At 38.6% G+C, this 20,080-nt stretch overlaps 2 protein-coding genes across 3 annotated transcripts; both read left to right on the top strand.

The window, feature by feature from the left end:
* Positions 1-4,397: 4,397 nt before the first annotated feature.
* On the top strand, positions 4,398-8,165 carry LOC107561215 (H-2 class I histocompatibility antigen, Q10 alpha chain-like). 2 transcript variants are annotated; one of them, XM_016245603.1, is made up of 6 exons: positions 4,398-4,550; positions 6,787-7,059; positions 7,149-7,436; positions 7,511-7,795; positions 7,892-7,966; positions 8,046-8,165. In XM_016245603.1, the coding sequence occupies exons 1-6, from the start codon at positions 4,469-4,471 to the stop codon at positions 8,126-8,128; spliced, it is 1,086 nt and encodes a 361-aa protein (XP_016101089.1). In that variant the 5' UTR covers positions 4,398-4,468; the 3' UTR covers positions 8,129-8,165. The 2 variants fall into 2 exon arrangements, with proteins under 2 accessions (XP_016101089.1, XP_016101088.1); XM_016245602.1 differs by having other exon boundaries at positions 8,043-8,165.
* Positions 8,166-8,734: 569 nt separating this feature from the next.
* On the top strand, positions 8,735-15,265 carry LOC107561213 (uncharacterized). The gene is made up of 10 exons (XM_016245599.1): positions 8,735-8,903; positions 9,418-9,690; positions 9,780-10,067; positions 10,135-10,413; positions 10,607-10,645; positions 10,721-10,789; positions 12,780-13,052; positions 14,008-14,295; positions 14,380-14,664; positions 14,768-15,265. Exons 1-10 carry the CDS (start codon positions 8,822-8,824, stop codon positions 14,782-14,784), a joined length of 1,893 nt encoding a protein of 630 aa, XP_016101085.1. The 5' UTR covers positions 8,735-8,821; the 3' UTR covers positions 14,785-15,265.
* Positions 15,266-20,080: the final 4,815 nt, after the last annotated feature.

Below are 20,080 nucleotides of genomic sequence, written 5' to 3'. Positions count from 1 at the left end.
CTGAGAACAATAACTTTGGATCTGAAATAAATTGTTTCAGAAATATAGCTTTTGGGAAAAGTGGCACAACTTGCCCCTGGTGCGGGGTAAGTTGTGCCTTTTGGAAGAATACGTTGGGGTAAATTGTGCCAGTGATTTCTGAAGTAAAACAGAACATTTTAATGTTATGAGCTGTAATGCTATATGAAAGCAAGACAAATGTGGTCTGGATCTGGCCTATTACTTAACATCCCACTTGTCAATGCTGCAGGGGAATATAAACTTCTGCTCCCTTCTGGCTGTACCACCAAGTTTTTTGGGTGTGGGTAGTTTCTTGAGCACATCATCTTTAGGGATAACTCCTTCATCATTTTCTTTAAATGTAAAGATGGGCTTTCCATCCACAGACTTCTTACAACTTTGCCTTAGAAACTTTGTGCTGATGTCTGCACCCTCAACCTTCTCCACCAATCCAACGTAGTTATAGGATTTGGTTTTACCAGCAAAGCTCACAATGACAAAGTCACCAGCAGACAGATCCTTGTCACCATCATCATCATCATCATTCTGGACATCTGAACTCTCATAATAAGGGGTTTCGTTAAGTGGAATGGAGATGTCACTCTCTTCTAAGCTACTGTAGACAGTCACTTTCGTTTTGGGTTTGGTTGGTTTGGACACTTTCTGAGCCCCTCTCTTCTTATTTTCATTAATTTTCTGTTTTTTCTGTTTTTTATTTTCTCTGTTGTGTGTGTTCTCCAGGTCATCTTCTGCTTCATCGTCAGTGGTGTCATCAAGTGGGAGGCCCATGGTGCTTTCTTCTGAGCTACTGTGCACGACCTTTTTCTTTATGATTTTGGTTTGATTTGAGCCTTTCAGAGCCCATTTCTTCTGCCTTTCATTCTTTTTCTTTTCCTTTTCAGCCTTTTTATCTTGTTTTTCTTTGTGTGCCTTCTCCAGCTCCATCTTCTCAGGTGTGTCAGTCACGATTCTTGTTTTTACTTTCTTTCTCATCATTCTGGGCCTTCTTGCTGTGGCTTTTGGCAAGGGAAGTATGACTTTTGGAGACACATAACTCCCATGGGAACCAGAACCAGTTTCATCAATTGATGAGTGCTCAGGATTTGGTTCCGGAAGAGTGGCAGGTGGCTCCCCTTGGTCTGGACCTGCTTCAAGACCTGTGGCATGAGTTGGCTCCTCATGTGATGGTCCAGGCGGGTCAGCAGCAGCACTGGTGGAGGGCTCTTCTGGGTTTGGCCTGTCTGTTATCATTGATGGGGGATAATCTTCATCTGGGAAGATATCCCTGTTGTGTGGGTATATGCCCGTAGCTCTGAAACCTGATGTGATGTTTGTGGGGGTCATTGCAGACATAAATGCTTGCTTCACAAGTTCTGCGACCTCGTAAATCGATACGGTTCGACCAGGATGTGTTCGCATCCAACCGTCCATTGCTCTGAAGAAGTAGGTTTTCAGTGGTCCATAGACTGTTTTGTCCAATGGTTGCAATCGGTGTGAGGTGTGAGGTGGCAGGGTGAGCATAACGACACCATATTCTTTAGCAGTTGTCACTGCCTTCAGTGAGATGTGAAATTCATGGTTGTCCAGAATGTGCAGGACTGGGTGATTGATGGAGCAGTTGATGTGGCAGATGAAGTGCTCCAGGAAGATGGTGAAGGCTTCTTCATTCATCCATCCAGACTTTGTAGAATGACCTATGGACCCTGCAGGTGATCCATTCATGAAGGATTCTTTGAAACGAACACGAGGGAAAATAAACATGGGTGGGATTGCATTTCCAGTGGCATTTACTGATGTGAACGCCAGCAGGAATAATGCTCAGAATGATTGTGAACGAAACATCTCCGATGACGTTCATTGCAATGCATTTCACTGAGTTAGAAGAAAAGGATATAATTGCGAACTGTTAGTGGTTTTATGTGTGATCACGGCATTCGAGTCCACACAAGTGCAGAAGTATGCAGCTCCAGACTGACAGCTGGCACTGAGTGAATAATCTGCATTATAAAAAGAAATAAAAACCTTTAAAGATTAATTATTGTTGCAAAGTTATCTAGTCAAGTGCTTTGTTATATGGAGCAGTTTGTTAGATCGCGATCTATCTAATTTGTTTGTCTAAAAAATTGCCGACAGATGTATGAAAGTAGGCCTACACAAGTTACACCGTAATTTAATCGCTGATTTTATTGGACAGTAAAACAAAGGCAGAATACTGTGCCAGCTAACTCCGTATAGCTGGCACAGTAATATTGACAAACGACTAAACAAATGCAGAGCACCGTAACTTAATTTGAGTGATCTAAAACAAAGTCGAAGAGCGGTAACTGATGTTATACTGTGTTCTGCCTTGGGTTCTCCGGGACTTTTCTCCAAGAGACTTATACACATGATAATGGAGGTCATGAATGTCCCAAAATGATCAATAACTAATTTTCAACCAAAAACCAAGTTATGGTGTTTTGTCTTTGCACGGCAGCACTGCTGTCACTATAGATGGTTTATGGCATGGTTTCAGCATGGTTTTTGCCCATTTTCGATTATCCGGGAGTGACGCGCGGTGACGCGTTGCCAATATGGCAGCGGTCGGCTCCGCCCACTTTAGTCTCAAAAATGCTCTTCAGAAAACTACGAGTGACATCACGGACACGACGTCCATGCTTTTTACCATCTATGGTTACGCCACTAGTACGTTATTTGGTAAGTCTCTGCGACGAATATGGTACGGTCCAGTTATCCGTCACAACGTAACTGTGTTAGCTGGGTCTAAGATTAATTTTTTCTCTGCCATGGCACTTTTGTTATATTTTTGTTGTTTAAGCATCAATTTAAAAAAAAAGAAAAAAAAGAAACGTTTCTCCGCCATGCATTCGAAACAGCAATGTTAATATTGCATTTCCTTCTTTTCGGATTTCATAAGCCTGGAAATATATAGGCCAGTATAAATTAATGGAGTAATAGCATAACTTCTGACAAAAGAACCGTGATAAGAAAAAAACGAATGACATGATTCGTTTAGTGACTATATGGGGACAACTAAGTGGGGAAGTCGTGGCCTAATGGTTAGAGAGTAGGACTCGTAACCCAAAGGTTGCGGGTTCGAGTCTCGTACCTCGAGTCTCGTGCAGGGATTGTAGGTGGGGGGAGTGAATGTACAGCGCTCTCTCCCACCTTCGATACCTTCAATCGAACCCCCAACTGCTCCCCGGGCGCTGCAGCATAAATGGCTGACCACTGCTCCGGGTGTGTGTTCACGGTGTGTGTGTGTGTGTTCACTGCTGTGTGTGTGCACTTTGGATGGGTTAAATGCAGAGCACTAATTCCAAGTATGGGTCACCATACTTGGCCACATGTCACTTCACTATATCCGCTCGTGACTGCGCTGTGCACCATAACGAATCCTTGCACTCTGCCAGCTCCATGTGCTTTCATTTTCATTTTTATTTGTAATAAAGTGTCTGACCGCCACTGTTTTTGTTCGGTCAGTTACATATTTTAATTGTAACTTTTATTTTTTAACACATTTGATTTTATTTAAACCTCGATTAAGTTTAAAGTGAATCCATAATCGAGATTTAAATCTGAGTTTAAATTAATGGTGCGACAGGATTAAACTTAATCTTTAATATAACTTAAATCCAGGATCAAAATGACGGGTAAAATGTAAACCTGCTTATTTTTAAAAATAAGGTTTAAAGTTTGGTGCAACAGAATTGTAAACCTTGATTTAATCTAGATTTAAGATTAAACCTTGCAAACTATTTAGCTAACTTGAAAAAAAATAAATAAATGCACATAATGTCTGAAGTGGGCAAGCGGCAATAATGATCCTTTAAAATATAATTTGAAGAAGAAGTGTTTCTTTCACCAAATAAGCATTGTTATGTAACTATAAAATATACTCAATTGAGGGTACCTTTCTAACATGAAATTGAACTGGTATATAGAACATATTCTACCTGCCTTCTTGATATAAATTACTATACATTTTATATGGTAGGCTAATTAATACAGAGACACTAATTTGGGCAAAGAGCACTAACAAAAATACAAAAGATACAGTCATGTTAACGTGACTTAAAAATAATAGATTATACGATTATCAATAATATCTTTAATGTCTGATAATCTTGAATAACGCTATTTGCACTAATGAATATCATTATAGCCTAGACACACTTTATGTGAACATAACTTTGTAACGTACTATAACTTTGTGAAAAATAGTTTAATGTTAAAATATATGATAAATGTATTTATTCATTGATCACTGACTGACTGGCTAAAACACCGTAGGTTGAGAAGCCTCTCCATTTCTCCCCAGATACGCATGATGTGTCTTCGTTCTGTTTTCTTATTGGTTAAAACATCTACCGCTATTTTCTGTAGGTTAACTCATTTTCGCTTGCTGTGAGCTTTTGCTTTCAGCAACATAAAACTTAGTCAAATTTACACTTCAAGCCTTTCAGTCATGGGGACGAGTGTGGCGACCAAGATCTTTGCTGTGCTTTGTGTTTTTCTGCTTTATAGGACTCCACTTTTACTTCAAGCAGGTAAATCATTTAAAGTTTCTGGATTTATCAGAGAACTTAAGTGAAAGTAACGAGATTTAAAACATCTTTGTAACGGAATAAATTCAATTTGAGAATAAATGCATGCTCACATCGTGTATATATGTTAGAATTATTTTTAAATATATAATAGAATTATGTCTATAGGCTAACATTATAAACTAACCTTCCAATTAAAACGTTGCAGGTGTTTTTGCTTCTTTTTGTGTGTATGAGCTATAATAAAATGTAGAAATGAGATCAGTAAAACGCGTTATAATCATCAGATAAATCCAATGATAGCTGAAAAAAAAACTATTTAGCCAGGATTAAGAGTAGTATGAAACGAAAACAGTAATAATAAATGATTGTGGTTTTGTTCTGTCTTCCTTCTGCACGCGCCTTCCACACAAAGCCACTTTGGCCTATTTTAAAAATTAAATTCATTTTCGTTTTACTGCTGACCGACTAAAATAGAAATTCATAGCCTATTTTTAAAAAAAAAAATAGAAATGAAATGTGTTAAAGTGCTGAAGAAATGTAAAATCTGAGTACCCCGTGAAATCTAAATCTAGCTATTAATGGACAAATTCAATCTTATTTATTCCTCCATATGATGGTTCATGCGCAGAGGCGGACAAAGTACTCAACTCCATTACTTCAGTAAAAGTACAGAAGTACTTGCTTTTAAATGTGCTTAAGTACCAAAAGTAAATTTCCTTTTTTATGTCAATGCACTGTTTTATTATTGTTGTATGTAACACTTGCAATACTTCTGAAGCAACTTACAATACATTACACCTGCTGAATACACTGACTAGCTTGTAGTATCTTTGGAATAAAGAGCTTTTAGAATATTAAAAACCTATGGGGGAAAAATTAACACCGTATACCCACCCCCACAAAAGCAGGATGGTAGTGATCTCACACAGCTCTGACAGTGTGTGCACATCTATGTGTAGACATTCATCCACATTTGAACAGAGTAGACAGTGAAATCCTGTAAATACAGACTGATAAGAAAGAAACAAAATCAAACCTGCTTTAAAACCCAGCAACACAACTGTAGCTGTACAACTTTACAACAGCAACACTGCTTTAACAAAAAAGCAAAACAGCAAGACTTATTTTACATCAAAACAAAAATGTAAAAAGTGCTGTCTATTCGCTCTCGTGGTACTTGTGTTTTATTAGGAGACGCACAACAGTTCTTCTGGGACTGGTAATATTTTCACGTACACAATTGAGCAAAATCAGACAATATTGTGTCTAATATATACCACAATATTAACTTCTTATTATTGAATTGTTGTAAATAAATATCCCATTTGCAACTGGTCAGTGTTCAAAAGATGCTGAGAAATCACTTCATATAGCCCTACAAGAGTGATTACTGATAAACTGTCTGAAAAAAAAAGTGTCACATTAGGTTAGGTTAGGTTACTTTATTCATACCCGACCAGAGAAAAAGACAAAACTGATTCAATAAAAACACGATAAAAACATGATCATTAACGTTCGGTCAAATACTTTTAAAGCATAAATTTGATTTGAACAATAGGTCTACATAATATTTACATATGCAGTTCATAGGGGACGTATTCTATTAGCCCTACAGTTACAGCATGAAATAGCCTATTTAAACCTATAACATTTTACATAACATTCATCTATTTTATCTCACAATTCTGACGTTTAAATCTCCTAGTTTGGATTTTGGAGATTGAGGGAGTACAACATGTGCCACAGTATTTACTGTACATAGAATAATGGTTTTCTCATCTGAAGCTTTATTACTGTATGTTGAAGTAGTGTAAAAACTATGTAGATGAGCCTCTAGGCCAACTTCCCTCATGCTCATTCCAACCACACGAACATGATCAACTGTAGTGCTGTGTATTTCATCAGGAACAAAGGACCTTTGACCCCTCTTCCTATTCGTCTCACACCAGTAGAATTCATTTTACAAAGCACATAATCTCATGTGCTCCTGTTTATATTATCCGGAGATTCTGACCTGTACGACATGAGTTTTGCTATGTTTATGTGTCAGTATTTTCTGAATGAGAACACTGTTAACCCTGTGCAAAACGAAGGCATTTTTGTGTAGAGTTTGGCAGAAAACATTGAGAAAATTGGAATTTAAGAGAAAACAGGTGAAATATCTTTGTTTAGAGCACAGGTACAGTGTGTTAGCAATCGAGAAAAACTGTCACTGCTTTATTTCTCCTCATTGCAGAGAAACACTCGCTGTATTACATTTACACGGCTTTGTCCAAACCTGTCAATCAGCCGGGCATCTATCAGTTCAGTGCTATGGGTCTGCTAGATGACAGACAGATCGACTCTTACAATAGTGAGGAACAGAAGAAGATTCCCAAACAGCAGTGGATGAAAGAGAAAATGCAGGAGGATTACTGGGAAAAAGGCACCCAGTCCAGAAAGAGCAAAGAACAGTGGTTTAATGTGAATGTTGATATTCTGATGAAACGCATGAGACACAATGAATCAGGTGAGGAACATTCACACAGTTTAACCGGCATATACACATGATCAAACAATTTATATTTTCATCTCACAGACATTTTGTGTCCATTTCAGATCTTCATGTTCTTCAGTGGAGACACGGTTGTGAAGTTGAGCGGGAGGGAGATGAAGTGAAGTTTTCCAAAGGCATTAGTGAGTACGGCTATGATGGAGAAAACTTTCTGTTTTTTGATGATAAAGAGTCTCAGTGGGTCGCCCCAGTTGACGCAGCTGTACCAACCAAGAGAAAATGGGACAATGTGCCGATCCTAAACCAATACACCAAAGGCTACCTGGAGAAAGAGTGTGTGGACTGGCTCAACAAATTCAGAGAATATGCAGACGAGGAGCTCAGAAACGGCAGTGAGTAGATCAAATTGTATTTGTTTGATGATCTGCTGCAGATGCAACTGACTGATAGATTCCTGTGTTTTCAGCTCCTCCAGATGTTCATGTGTTTGCAAAAAGGTCTATTAGTGACAAATCCAAGCTGAAACTCACCTGTCTGGCCTCCGGCTTCTACCCCAAAGACATATTCTTGACCATCAGGAAAGATCTCACATCTCTGCCTGAAGATGAGGTAGAATCCACAGGAATCAGACCAAACCATGATGAATCCGTCCAGCTGAGGAAGAGTGTGAAGATCAACGAGGATGAAAAAGCAGAATATGATTGTTTTGTGTCCCACAGAACCCTCAAAGAACCAGTTATCGTCAAATGGGGTATGCAAACTAAAATCATTAACTAAATTATGATGTGAATCGTAATGCTTTTTCAGATATTATTCAGAATTCAAATATTATTAATGTGGTTTTCAGGACATCAGGTGAAAGCTACTGAATCATTGACTGCAGCTTATACTGAAGAACCTGTGCTTGAGAAAGGGTCTGCTGGTATGTTTCGTCTATTGCTTTGTTATTTACGAGGAACATTTCAGATTTGAGATTTGACGTTTCACTGTTTCTCCAGCAGGACGAGAGAATGCTGGCGAAGCACCAGACAGCAGTGCCACTGTGTTCATATTTTCTCTCTCTCTCATATTTCATTTTCTTTGAACTGTTGTCTCAATGCACTCAAGGACACCTTACAGCATAATCAGCTCATTTATTTTTTTATTATATATTATAATCAGTTTAAATTGCAGAGAGCAATCAAATGGCCTTATATATATATATATATATATATATATAGTTTTTTTTTCTTTTTTACAGGGATTCAATGACAGCTTAAACAGATAATAAATAGCTGATCTGACTAATTAATATTACATTTATTAACATGGTTTTAATTAGGGCATTCATCTTTATACGAACAAATGAGTATCATTTCTTTCCACTGTCAGAATCATGGAAGGTACAGACATTCAAGCTGAATTAATATTTGCTAATATTTAATTATCTGAATGATTGAATTACTAACTCTGTTTGTAAACATTTTGAGAACAGCAAATAAAACCATCATCTAACGAACCATATATTTGTGGAAGAAATGTTTATTGTGAATATATCATTGACAAACGTCCTTATGAACACTGAACTGTCCATCACTGTAAAAATAAACCTCTTTTTTGTGTTGCTTCACCACTTTCTGCCCAGACGCAGATCAAATTTCAATGATGGCAGTATCGTATTATTTTCTTATTGGTTAAAACATCTGCTATTTTCTGCAGCTCGAATTCTGCTGTTTTGGGTTAGGCTAAACGATATAAAAAAACAGTCAAAAAAATTCACGCATAAAGAGGTTTCAGTATGCGAACAAGAGTCCCAACGAAGATCTTTGCTCTGCTGTGTGTTTTTCTTCTTTATGGGACTTTGCCTTCACTGCGAGCAGGTAAACGATTAAAAGTTTCTGCGTTTATCAGAGAATGAAAGTGAAAGTAACGAGTAGGCGTCGTGATTTGAAACGTCTTTGTAACGACAGAAATGAAATGTGATGAGAAATGCATGCTAACATCGTATAGGCCTATACAATATAAAAGTAATACGAGTTGTCAACTAAAAATCTATACATATCAACTAATAACTTTCGATCAACACAGCAGTGGCCATTTGCCAACACCGTTATGTGATTGATCAGCATTAGAGGTTTACAGATTAAACAGGACTGTTTTAGGGGCATCAAATTAATTTAACAAAGACTAAGATCCTATAGGATAAGCAGAAATATGTGTTTTTAAGTAATATTGCTCGGTTCAGATATGGAATGTTGACTAGGCTACAATGTCTCTCAGAGAATTACAGATGTATGAATTATGATAATAGACTGTTTACCTGCTTTCTCGTTCACTTTAATCACAAACCAGTGAATAGTTGTTTAATTCACATTTTATTTCTCCTCATTGCAGAGAAACACTCGCTGTATTACATTTACACGGCTTTGTCCAAACCTGTCAATCAGCCGGGCATCTATCAGTTCAGTGCTATGGGTCTGCTAGATGACAGACAGATCGACTCTTACAATAGTGAGGAACAGACGAAGATTCCCAAACAGCAGTGGATGAAAGAGAAAATGCAGGAGGATTACTGGGAAAAAGGCACCCAGTCCAGAAAGAGCAAAGAACAGTGGTTTAATGTGAATGTTGATATTCTGATGAAACGCATGAGACACAATGAATCAGGTGAGGAACATTCACACAGTTTAACCGGCATATACACATGATCAAACAATTTATATTTTCATCTCACAGACATTTTGTGTCCATTTCAGATCTTCATGTTCTTCAGTGGAGACACGGTTGTGAAGTTGAGCGGGAGGGAGATGAAGTGAAGTTTTCCAAAGGCATTAGTGAGTACGGCTATGATGGAGAAAACTTTCTGTTTTTTGATGATAAAGAGTCTCAGTGGGTCGCCCCAGTTGACGCAGCTGTACCAACCAAGAGAAAATGGGACAATGTGCCAATCCTAAACCAATACACTAAAGGCTACTTGGAGAAAGAGTGTGTGGACTGGCTCAACAAATTCAGAGAATATGGAAATGAGGAGCTCAGAAAAGCCTGTGAGTAAATGTACAGTATTAGTATTTGTCGTTTATCTGATTGATAAACAAACTCCTGTGTTTTCAGTTCCTCCAGATGTTCACATGTTTGCAAGGAAATCCAGTGATGAATCCAAGATGAAACTCACCTGTCTGGCCACCGGTTTCTACGCCAAAGACGTGACGATGACCATTAGGAAACATTGCACATCTCTGCCTGAAGATGAGGTTGAATCCACAGGAATCAGACCAAACCATGATGGGACCTTCCAGCTGAGGAAGAGTGTGGAGATCAATGAGGACGGAAAAGCAGAATATGATTGTTTTGTGTCCCACAGAAACTTCAAATCAATTATCATAAAAGTGGGTAGGTAAACTGAAAGCATTAATTCAGTCATTAGTGCACAAGCATCGTAATGACTTACTCTGATATCATTCAGAATATTCAGATAGTTTTCCATCTTTACTCATCTGTATGAAATATCATGTAACCTGACACATTGAGATTAAATATTATGTCTGAGAATAGTACTACGCTTGATATTATTGTGGTTTTCCAGGACAAGCTACTGAATCATTGAACGCTGAAGCATCTGCTGGTATGTTATTTGTTTTTGCCAATTTCAAGTAGATTCAAACCAAATCAATGTGACATTTCACTGTTTCTCCACCAGGACGAGAGAGAGCTGGAGAAACATCAGATAGCTGTGTGACTGGCTCTCCGGAGAAAGTCATTCAAACTGGTAACTCCATTTTAAATGGAATATCAGTGTGTTTCTGTTTCTACTGTCGAAAGCGAAACTACTTTGTTTGGCCTTCCAAAAGAGGACGATATCTGCTTCGTCATGCCTGGAGCTGATCCGTGCTGGTCGCTGAGGAAATACATCAACTTAGTGCTGTGGATCGCCGGATCGGCTTTCACCGTGGACGAAGCCCAGGGTCGTCACATGTGGTTGCCGCTCCTTCGTCGAATCCTCCGGGCGCGCCGTTCTCGACCCCGCCGCCTTTGCTCACTGTATCCCGGCCTCAGCTCACGCTAAGGCGCTGTGTGTTTCGTTGTGAAAGCGAAACTACTTTGTTTGGTCTTCCAAAAGAGGACACGACTAGAAATCAGTGGTTAAGTTGTATTTACAACACTGTTCCAGAACAGTTCAACCCAAATATTCAGATGTGTGCAGCACATTTTATGGAGGACTGTTTACTGATCCTGGGAGAGTAGACTACAATGCCGGCTGTTCTGACTCACAGCCTGTAAGTACGTTTTCATTGAAAGGATTTGCCACTGACGATTCAAACGTGAGTTTTGAGCAGTGTAGAGTAGCGCTTGTTGTTTGTAATTTCTCCGATCACAAATGCAGACATGGTTTTATGTTTACGTGGCGCGATGCAACGCAATGCGTAAAAAGACAGTATAAGTCATTATAATCCGTAATTATGTCCCCACTGGATGCAACAAATACCTAGTTTATAATGGGTTTTAATGTTTTTGTCTCGTCGCTCCGGCTAGGTCACGGCATCACAATATGCCGGATAACTCCCTGGATAACTAAGACTGGGGATAACTCCCTCTTGCTTCGATCCCTCTTTGCCCCGTTTGTAGTGCTGCTTTTAGTCATTTAAAACCCATTTCTGGCACTCATCTTCAAGAAATAGTGGATCAGCTTAAGCCTTCGGGCTCTTCTATTGATATAATTCCTCCATATTTTCTTATACAAGTTTATGATGTAGTTGGTCCACAGCTCTTGATTATGATAAATCGCTGTTTAGAAACCGGTATTGTACCTGACTTATTAAAACATGCAACAGTCCACCCCCTGCTTAAAAAACAGAACTTAGACCCCACAGTGTTAGCCAACTTTAGACCTATCTCAAATTTGTCATTTATCGCTAAGATTTTGGAGAAAATTGTCCTACAGCAATTGCAGGGTTTTCTAGATGACAACATGATTTTTTTTAATATTTCAATCCGGTTTTAAAAGACATCACTCTACTGAGAGTGCATTGTTGAAAGTTTTAAATTATATTTTAGTAACCTGCGATTCTGGCAACTATGCTGTGCTTGTGCTCCTAGATTTGACCGCTGCATTTGATACGGTCGATCACGAAGTTCTTATTGCTCGGTTGGACCAATGCGCAGGCATTAAGAGCAGTGCCTTAAATTGGTTTAAATCTTATTTTTCTAATCAAAGTTTTTCAGTTAATATTGGAGATAATTTTTCTAGCGCTGCTTCTTTATCATGTGGGGTTCCTCAGGGATCCATTTTGGCTCCCATTCTTTTTTTAATATACATGCTCCCACTTGGTTCTATCTTCAGGAAGTATGGGCTGTCATTCCATTGTTATGCTGACGACACCCAAGTTTATCTGCCCTTAAAACGTAATTCAGCCAGTTTGGACACTCTCATGGCTTGCTTGTCAGATGTAAAGTCCTGGTTGTCTCTAAACTTTCTGAATTTTAATGAGAGTAAAACAGACATTATAGTATTTGGTCTTTCAGATTCAATTCATAATCCCAAAGCAAATCTTGGTGGGCTGATCGGATAAGCAGAAATATGTGTTTTTAAGTAATATTGCGTCGGTTCAGATATGGAATGTTGACTAGGCTACAATGTCTCTCAGAGAATTACAGATGTATGAATTATGATAATAGACTGTTTACCTGCTTTCTCATTCACTTTAATCACAAACCAGTGAATAGTTGTTTAATTCACATTTTATTTCTCCTCATTGCAGAGAAACACTCGCTGTATTACATTTACACGGCTTTGTCCAAACCTGTCAATCAGCCGGGCATCTATCAGTTCAGTGCTATGGGTCTGCTAGATGACAGACAGATCGACTCTTACAATAGTGAGGAACAGAGGAAGATTCCCAAACAGCAGTGGATGAAAGAGAAAATGCAGGAGGATTACTGGGAAAAAGGCACCCAGTCCAGAAAGAGCAAAGAACAGTGGTTTAATGTGAATGTTGATATTCTGATGAAACGCATGAGACACAATGAATCAGGTGAGGAACATTCAATATGCAGTTTAAACTGCATATGTTTAATCTATCCTTTAGGCAAGTTCCTTTATCTTGGAAGTGTCTTCGGTGATCCCAATTTATTCATCTGGTGTACATCTGATATAAATTGAATTTGAGCAATTACAGGCCTATTAGTATTGTGCCAATAATATCTAAGTTTGTAGAAATTAAGGTTATAATTTCTAAGGTTGTACAAAAAGGGTAGCTAAGCCTCTAACTAAACATCTAAATAATGGATATAATTCTTTGCATCCAATTCAGTTTGGATTTCATACTAATTCAACAGAATTAGCCAATTGTCTACAGTTGAAAAAGTTATATACTTACTGGATAAGAGTACCTGTGCTGGAGCTGTCTTTATAGATCTAAAGAAGGCATTTGACACTGTGTTGACAATGAAATATTCAGATGTATCTGGATGATGTGCAAACTTTTACCAATGCAGATAGCTTTGAACAAGTTTCCTTAACTTTGACCTCAGCAATGACTAATATTCAGGATTGGCTTACCAAGCCAGATTTGCTATTGAATACTAAGAATACTGTGTGTTACAAAGTAATTAGTAGATGAGGTGAGGAGCATTAAACCGTTGTCTAATATTGTTAAATTTAATCTACAAAATTCTACAGTTTGGCCAGTTTTGACAGCTGGTGCTGCTAGGTCGTTTTTATGTTCAGTGTTTTTTTTTTGCATATTGAGAATAGTTTTACTAGTTGGTCCTTTGCAGGTGGTACAACTCTTAAGTTAATAGAATCATTATATAAAAAATATATAAAAGTTTTTGGGGAAACCCCTCCCCCCTCATTGAACACACACACAATTTGCTTGCTTCATTTATAAAGTTTTGCACAGGCTTATCCCACCTCTGGTATTTGTTTGTCTTTTATGTAGAGTTTTATGTGTTGTTTGAGTAGGTGTCATTTTGCTCTCTGTCCAGATCTTCATGTTCTTCAGTGGAGACACGGTTGTGAAGTTGAGCGGGAGGGAGTTGAAGTGAAGTTTTCCAAAGGCATTAGTGAGTACGGCTATGATGGAGAAAACCTTCTGTCTTTTGATATTGAAGAGTCTCAGTGGGTTGCCTCAGTTGACGCAGCTGTACCAACCAAGAGAAAATGGGACAATGTGCCGATCCTAAACCAATACACCAGAGGCTACCTGGAGAAAGAGTGTGTGGACTGGCTCAACAAATTCAGAGAATATGGAAACGAGCATCTCAGAAACACCTGTGAGTAAATGTGTTTGTAGTTGTTTTATGTTCTGCAGTTGTTGAAGATGAAACGGATTGATAAACTGATTCCTGTGTTTTCAGCTCCTCCAGATGTTCATGTGTTTGCAAAAAGGTCTATCAGAGACAAAACCAAGCTGAAACTCACCTGTCTGGTCAGTGGCTTCTACCCCAAAGACATGACACTGGTTATGAGGAAATATTGCACATCTCTGCCTGAAGATGAGATTGAATCCACAGGAATCAGACCAAACCATGATGAAACCTTCCAGCTGAGGAAGAGTGTGGAGATCAATGAAAATGAAAAATCAGAATATGATTGTTTTGTGTCCCACAGAACCTTCAAAGAACCAGTTATCACCCAATGGGGTAATTAAAACAGTATAGAGAAATAAATATCACTTGATATTGGACTGAAAAAGTTTTTGCTTGTGATATCCTCATTTATTTCTATCTTTTTGCATTTGTATAGATGCTGTGACGGCATGATTGGGGTTATGGCTGTTTCACACTGGAAGTGTATGTGAGTGGAAGCAGTGGAAATTGGATTAGCATGCTTTTTAAGCTCTACTTTCAATCATTTTATCATGCTTTTAAGTTGTTTGTTTGTTAGTTTGTTTTACACAAGCTACATTTACATGCACCGAAATAATCAATAATCATAAATAATAATGTTACTCATGTAGCTCCGGCTGACATTAATGCGGTGGCTTTCTGAATAGATGCACTGTGCATGCATTACTTTTTGATCGGAATATATTGCATGTAAAATATTTATGTGAAATTGATTGCAAAGCTTAAGGCTCATATAAGCAGAATTTTCAGAATCTGAATCGGGATTGTATTTATTCGGATTGTCAAAGATTAGTGCATGTAAATATACTGACAGTGTTAGTCATGCTCATTTTTAATATCATTCCATGTTAATTTTGATCACAAAAAAAATCACCGTTACTTTAAAAGGATCATGAACTGCATTTTTTAATCATAAATTGTTCACTTATAACGTAAGATTTTTACATTAAACATAATTTAGAAATAAATGGCCATTTTCTACCCTGTTTTTGACCCTCTGGTTTCAACACTGTTTTTAGGGGCAATCCTGTAAGACCGTTTTCCACAGAGCAGTTTCAGTATTGAACTGTTGGTCATACTGAATTCTGTTCTAACAGCAATACACCACTCTAGGCTGTTCACGATAGGTTTCACTGACTGCCGAAAACTCAATATATTGCTTGCTTCACCACTTCTGCATCTTGACATCATCACACTGTTTTCTTATTGGTTGAAACAACATAGGCCTTTTTCACGCTTCAGGGTTTCCGAATATGGAAGAACTTCCAGTGTGAACAACAATGGCTGAATCAACGTAGAGGTGACAATGTAGCATCCCTCATTACTCTAATAATAAGCAACGGCAACCGTATTTGAGTTTTCATGCATTTCCAAGCAATGAACATGAAAGAAAGAAGTGGGTGCATGCTATTCAACATGTAAAAGGTCTGGCTTTTATGGTCCTCAGATGTAGCACATTTGTTTGTATTCTGTGAACTACTCCTAAACCCAATCCTAAACCCACCCTCACTACAGAGCCTACTAGGGTCACAGAATTTGGTGCAACACCAGCACTTTTTGCTGACTCTGATTACAGTGCTGGCACCACTCGTAAGCATCTCAGAAAAGGGACTCTTTCGTCCTGATTTATTTAGAACTGGAGAGAAACTTCGCGAGAGTCCGTTTACGAACCGGTTAGAGCTCATTACGGATTTAACACCTGTCCTGTCCTTTCCTCCGATGACATTCAAGATGACAACATCATTCCTGAGGTAACATCTGGAGCAGGCCAAGACTATGCAGTCACTCCTCTTCCAGGTATGTTTATGCATTACAACAACAACAACAACAACATTAAGTATGAAGCACATTTCCCCATAAGCTTTATTGCATATATTAATATAAAAATATTATGATTATTTTTTACTTCATTTAAGTCCTTCATTTTAATCCATTTAGACACAAATTATTATTATTTATAAATATACATATTTTATACATATGCTATGTTTTGATGGTAAAGTAATTTCAGGTTGTATCACTGAACAGTGAATTTGGACTAATTATCTCTGACTCATCCTTGGATCTTTGCCCATATGGATGAGCGGACAGCAAGTAAATTCCACCATGCCTGAGAAGTTTAGGCAGTTTTGTCCAGAGGTTAGAGTCATCACTGACTGCATAGAAATAAGGTGCCAGAATCCATCTTTACTCACACTCCAGTCATATAAAAATGCCATACCTTCAAGGAGCTGATTGGTATTGCTCCATGTGGAGCAGTTACCTTTGTGTCCAGCTTGTACACAGGTTCCATCTCTGATCAAGTGCCATAGCTCGTCTTCCAATTCTTGTTGAGAGAGCCATCAGAAGAGTGAAGGCGTTTCATATCTGGGATACCACAGTACCTTTGACCTTGTCTGAACCAACTGTGGACTAACTGTTGCTTGAAGAGCAACTTTCAGTGGCCACTTGATGTTAAAAGTCACAAAGTGGTATCATAGCCATTAAATATGAATGAGTAATATAATGTATTAGAATATTCTGTAATATAATGTATTAGATCTATATATGTTGTATTTCTGGTATTCTATATTTTTATTTTGTGCAGTTTAATATGTAAATAGTAAAAACACAGTGTAATAGAATCCTTGGATGCTCTCCCGAGCGCAAACACAAATATGCATTGGAGCTTTGCCTGATCTGTCTCGCCAATATCCTACTTTTGCAGCCTCAACTGAGGGTGCTCTTGCTTTCATTTGAGGGTGCTTAGCACCCTATAGCACGCTAGTAGAACAAGAACTGCCCCCCTCCGGGTGAATGGACATGCACATGTTTACAGAAGTGTTGACACGGAAAAAAAGCAGCATGTATGTGAAACAATGATGGTGAAAAGCGTGCATGAGGCTTTGCACACACTTGCTGTGTGTGATGAGATTCACAATGAGATCACTTTGGATTTCAGTCACACAAATGATGCATTTACTGATGCATTTTCATGTCAGCGCATTATTAAAAACAAATGAGATATATAAGAATAAGAGGCATATTCACCAGAGTCAAAGTCATCACGTCCTGCTATTGTCATAATAGCTGTAACATACAGTGCCCGGTTGCATGAAAGCCCTTAAGCTAAGAAATCCCTTAGTTATAAGGTTAAGGGTGCCCTTAGTGAAACTTGGGTTGCAAGAAAAAACCTAAGGTCAACTTAAGGAACCTTAAGCCTGACATGAATTATTCTCCCTTAAGCGTTGTTACAAGTTCCTTAGTAACCATTTCACCTTAATAAATTTAAGGGGCCAAAACAGCTCCCTTAAGTAATTTTAAAGGTCCCCTGAAGTGCCTTGAAACACGCAGCGTTATTCTATGTGGTGACGTAATTTCACCTGAAATAGGAAGACAGGGCGGGACATATCGAGCAGCCCCGCCCCCTTTTTAAATTAGCCAATAGCGTTTTTTTTATATCTGCACGGGTCACTCAGAGCCGTTGAGCTCGGTAAAGCCACATTTGACAGCCACAGTCTAATAGATTACCCCCTAGATTCAATATGAAACTCTTAGTAAAACAAAATGGTGATCATAATAATGCTGAGGCTGTGTAGTTTTAAAAGTGTTTAATATATGCCGACTCGCGCATATGATCCGCTCTGTGCGATCGCGTCTCTGGTCCGGGGCCAAAGTCAGACTGAGCGCTGCGGCAGTTCGCGTGACACATCGTGAAACCAGACCTCATTTGCCCCAATCGAAAGCATATTTACACTGTCTGAATTGTTCCCTATCGCCTACATTGTGCACTACGTGCCATTCACTGTACAGGAAATGCTACACTGTGAACAAATGACCGATCTCAGCCGCAGCTTCAGCATCTATAGTGTAGGAGGCGGTCGCTTCGGCTTCTAGAGAGCGTTTGATTGGTCAGAAGATTTGATGAGAAGATGAAATACGATGTGACGTCAAAAAAATCATCGAGCCGTTTTGGCGGAAATGACGAACTAAAAGCTTTGAATGCTTATATCTTCTAAATGCTAATTTTGTCTCTGTTTTGGAGCACACTGCCTTATAGATAACCTTAAGATTAACATATTGATACTAACACCCAAAAAACTTAAATTTTGATTTCATGGGGACTTTAAACTCAAACGCAATGGCTGATTTTATGTTAACTGAGAGAAGGAAGTAGCCTACCAAGACAAGGTTTGGTTTACGTTTTTTGTTTTCTTTGATCTTGGTATTCTCCATAACGCAAATATATTAGTACAACTGTGGTTGTATCTAAAGTGAGGTTTGTGGTTTATGTTCTGTTTATTGTTAGATGTAGTAACTATATTACTACATTGCCGTATGTTGCCAGAAACTACCGTGAAACACTTGGTAAGGGTGAGAGTTAAGACGTTTGTTGCGATGCTCTTAAAGAAATCCCTTGCCTCAGGGATTTTTTCCCCATCAGGGATAGCCATAGGTCAAATTACTTAAGGGCTTTCATGCAACCGGATTTTGAACTGTGATACTGATGCAGTGAAATGATCAATCTTTACTCTATTACAGCAGTATCTGGACATTTAGTGTCTATGATACTTTTGAGTCCAGATTTGGTTTTAACTAAATGTCAGTAATGTGAAAAACTGACATTTAATGAACAAACTGTCTTTACATCAAACTGCCTAGACTGTGATGTAAAAGCACCATTAGTTAAAACACTCATGCAGTGTAGGTCAAGATGACTGAATTAAACACATGTACCGTAATATTTGCTGCTCATGGAGCTGGCGAGACTATGACATGTACTCACCATACATACACAACATGTGTTTGTGTGAGAGAAACAAGTGACCCGTTCTGACAGGAGTTTTAAGTTTAGTTACAAAAATCACTGTTTCATCTCCAACTGCAGCTTAAACTCTGCTCAGCCGTAAAACCACTTCCTGTTCGCGCTTCACGAGCCATTTCCCATCACGAGCGCTGTATGTGCTTATATACAGACGTGTCCGGCCCGTGGGAAATTAATTGTTAAATAAATCAATTATTTAATTATTCACAAAGCTTCTTTCAGCTCCTGTTCGAAGAAATGAAATAAGAAACAGTTCCAGTAGAGACATCGCAGTTCGAGGAGTGTGTGTGGGCACTGAACTCTCTGTGGGTTTGAGTGTGTGTGAGAAAGACAAAGTTTATTGTCACTTTTAGCCTGTGTGGTGGGAGATGAGATGAGACAATGTGTCTGCAGAAACCGCAGTGAACGTTTAAAGGGGTCATATGATGCTGCTAAAGAGAACATTATTTGGTGTATTTGGTGTAATGAAATGTGGTTATGCAGTTTAAGGTTAAAAAAACATTATTTTCCACATACTGTACATTATTGTTTCTCATCTATGCCCCGCCTTTCTGAAACGCGTATATTTTTACAAAGCTCATCGGTCTGGAAAGCAAGGTGTGCTAAGATTGGCCAGCTATCCAGTGCATTGTGATTGGCTGAATACCTCAAGCGTGTGACGGAAATGCTACGCCCCTCACCATACTGTGATGATGCCCTGTCCGGCCGGAGCGACGAGACAAAAACATTAAAACCCATTTTTTTTTAAACGAGGCATTCGTTGCATCCAGTGGCGACATAATTACTGATTATAATGACTTATACTGTCTTTTTACGCGTTGCGTTGCATCGCGCCGTGTAAATATAAAACCCTGTCTGCATTTGTGATCGGAGAAATGACAAACAACAAGTGTTACTCTACACTGC

The sequence above is a fragment of the Sinocyclocheilus grahami genome, unplaced genomic scaffold (assembly GCF_001515645.1).
Source record: "Sinocyclocheilus grahami isolate Dianchi unplaced genomic scaffold, SAMN03320097.WGS_v1.1 scaffold760.1, whole genome shotgun sequence".
In the NCBI taxonomy this organism is placed as follows: domain Eukaryota; kingdom Metazoa; phylum Chordata; class Actinopteri; order Cypriniformes; family Cyprinidae; genus Sinocyclocheilus; species Sinocyclocheilus grahami.
The sequence above is the reverse complement of the archived record's forward strand: the minus strand, read 5'-3'. Positions and strand labels throughout refer to the sequence as shown.

What these genes read in the sequence shown, in the direction of transcription:
- LOC107561213 (XM_016245599.1), top strand. Translation starts at nt 8,822, where the DNA reads ATGCGAACAAGAGTCCCAACGAAGATCTTTGCTCTGCTGTGTGTTTTT. An exon ending in GGAGAAAGTCATTCAAACTG is followed by an intron (nt 10,790 to 12,779) that starts GTAACTCCATTT and finishes TCCTCATTGCAG; the next exon opens with AGAAACACTCGCTGTATTAC. An exon ending in CATGAGACACAATGAATCAG is followed by an intron (nt 13,053 to 14,007) that starts GTGAGGAACATT and finishes CTCTCTGTCCAG; the next exon opens with ATCTTCATGTTCTTCAGTGG.
- LOC107561215 (XM_016245602.1), top strand. Translation starts at nt 4,469, where the DNA reads ATGGGGACGAGTGTGGCGACCAAGATCTTTGCTGTGCTTTGTGTTTTT. An exon ending in CATGAGACACAATGAATCAG is followed by an intron (nt 7,060 to 7,148) that starts GTGAGGAACATT and finishes TGTCCATTTCAG; the next exon opens with ATCTTCATGTTCTTCAGTGG. An exon ending in ACCAGTTATCGTCAAATGGG is followed by an intron (nt 7,796 to 7,891) that starts GTATGCAAACTA and finishes TGTGGTTTTCAG; the next exon opens with GACATCAGGTGAAAGCTACT.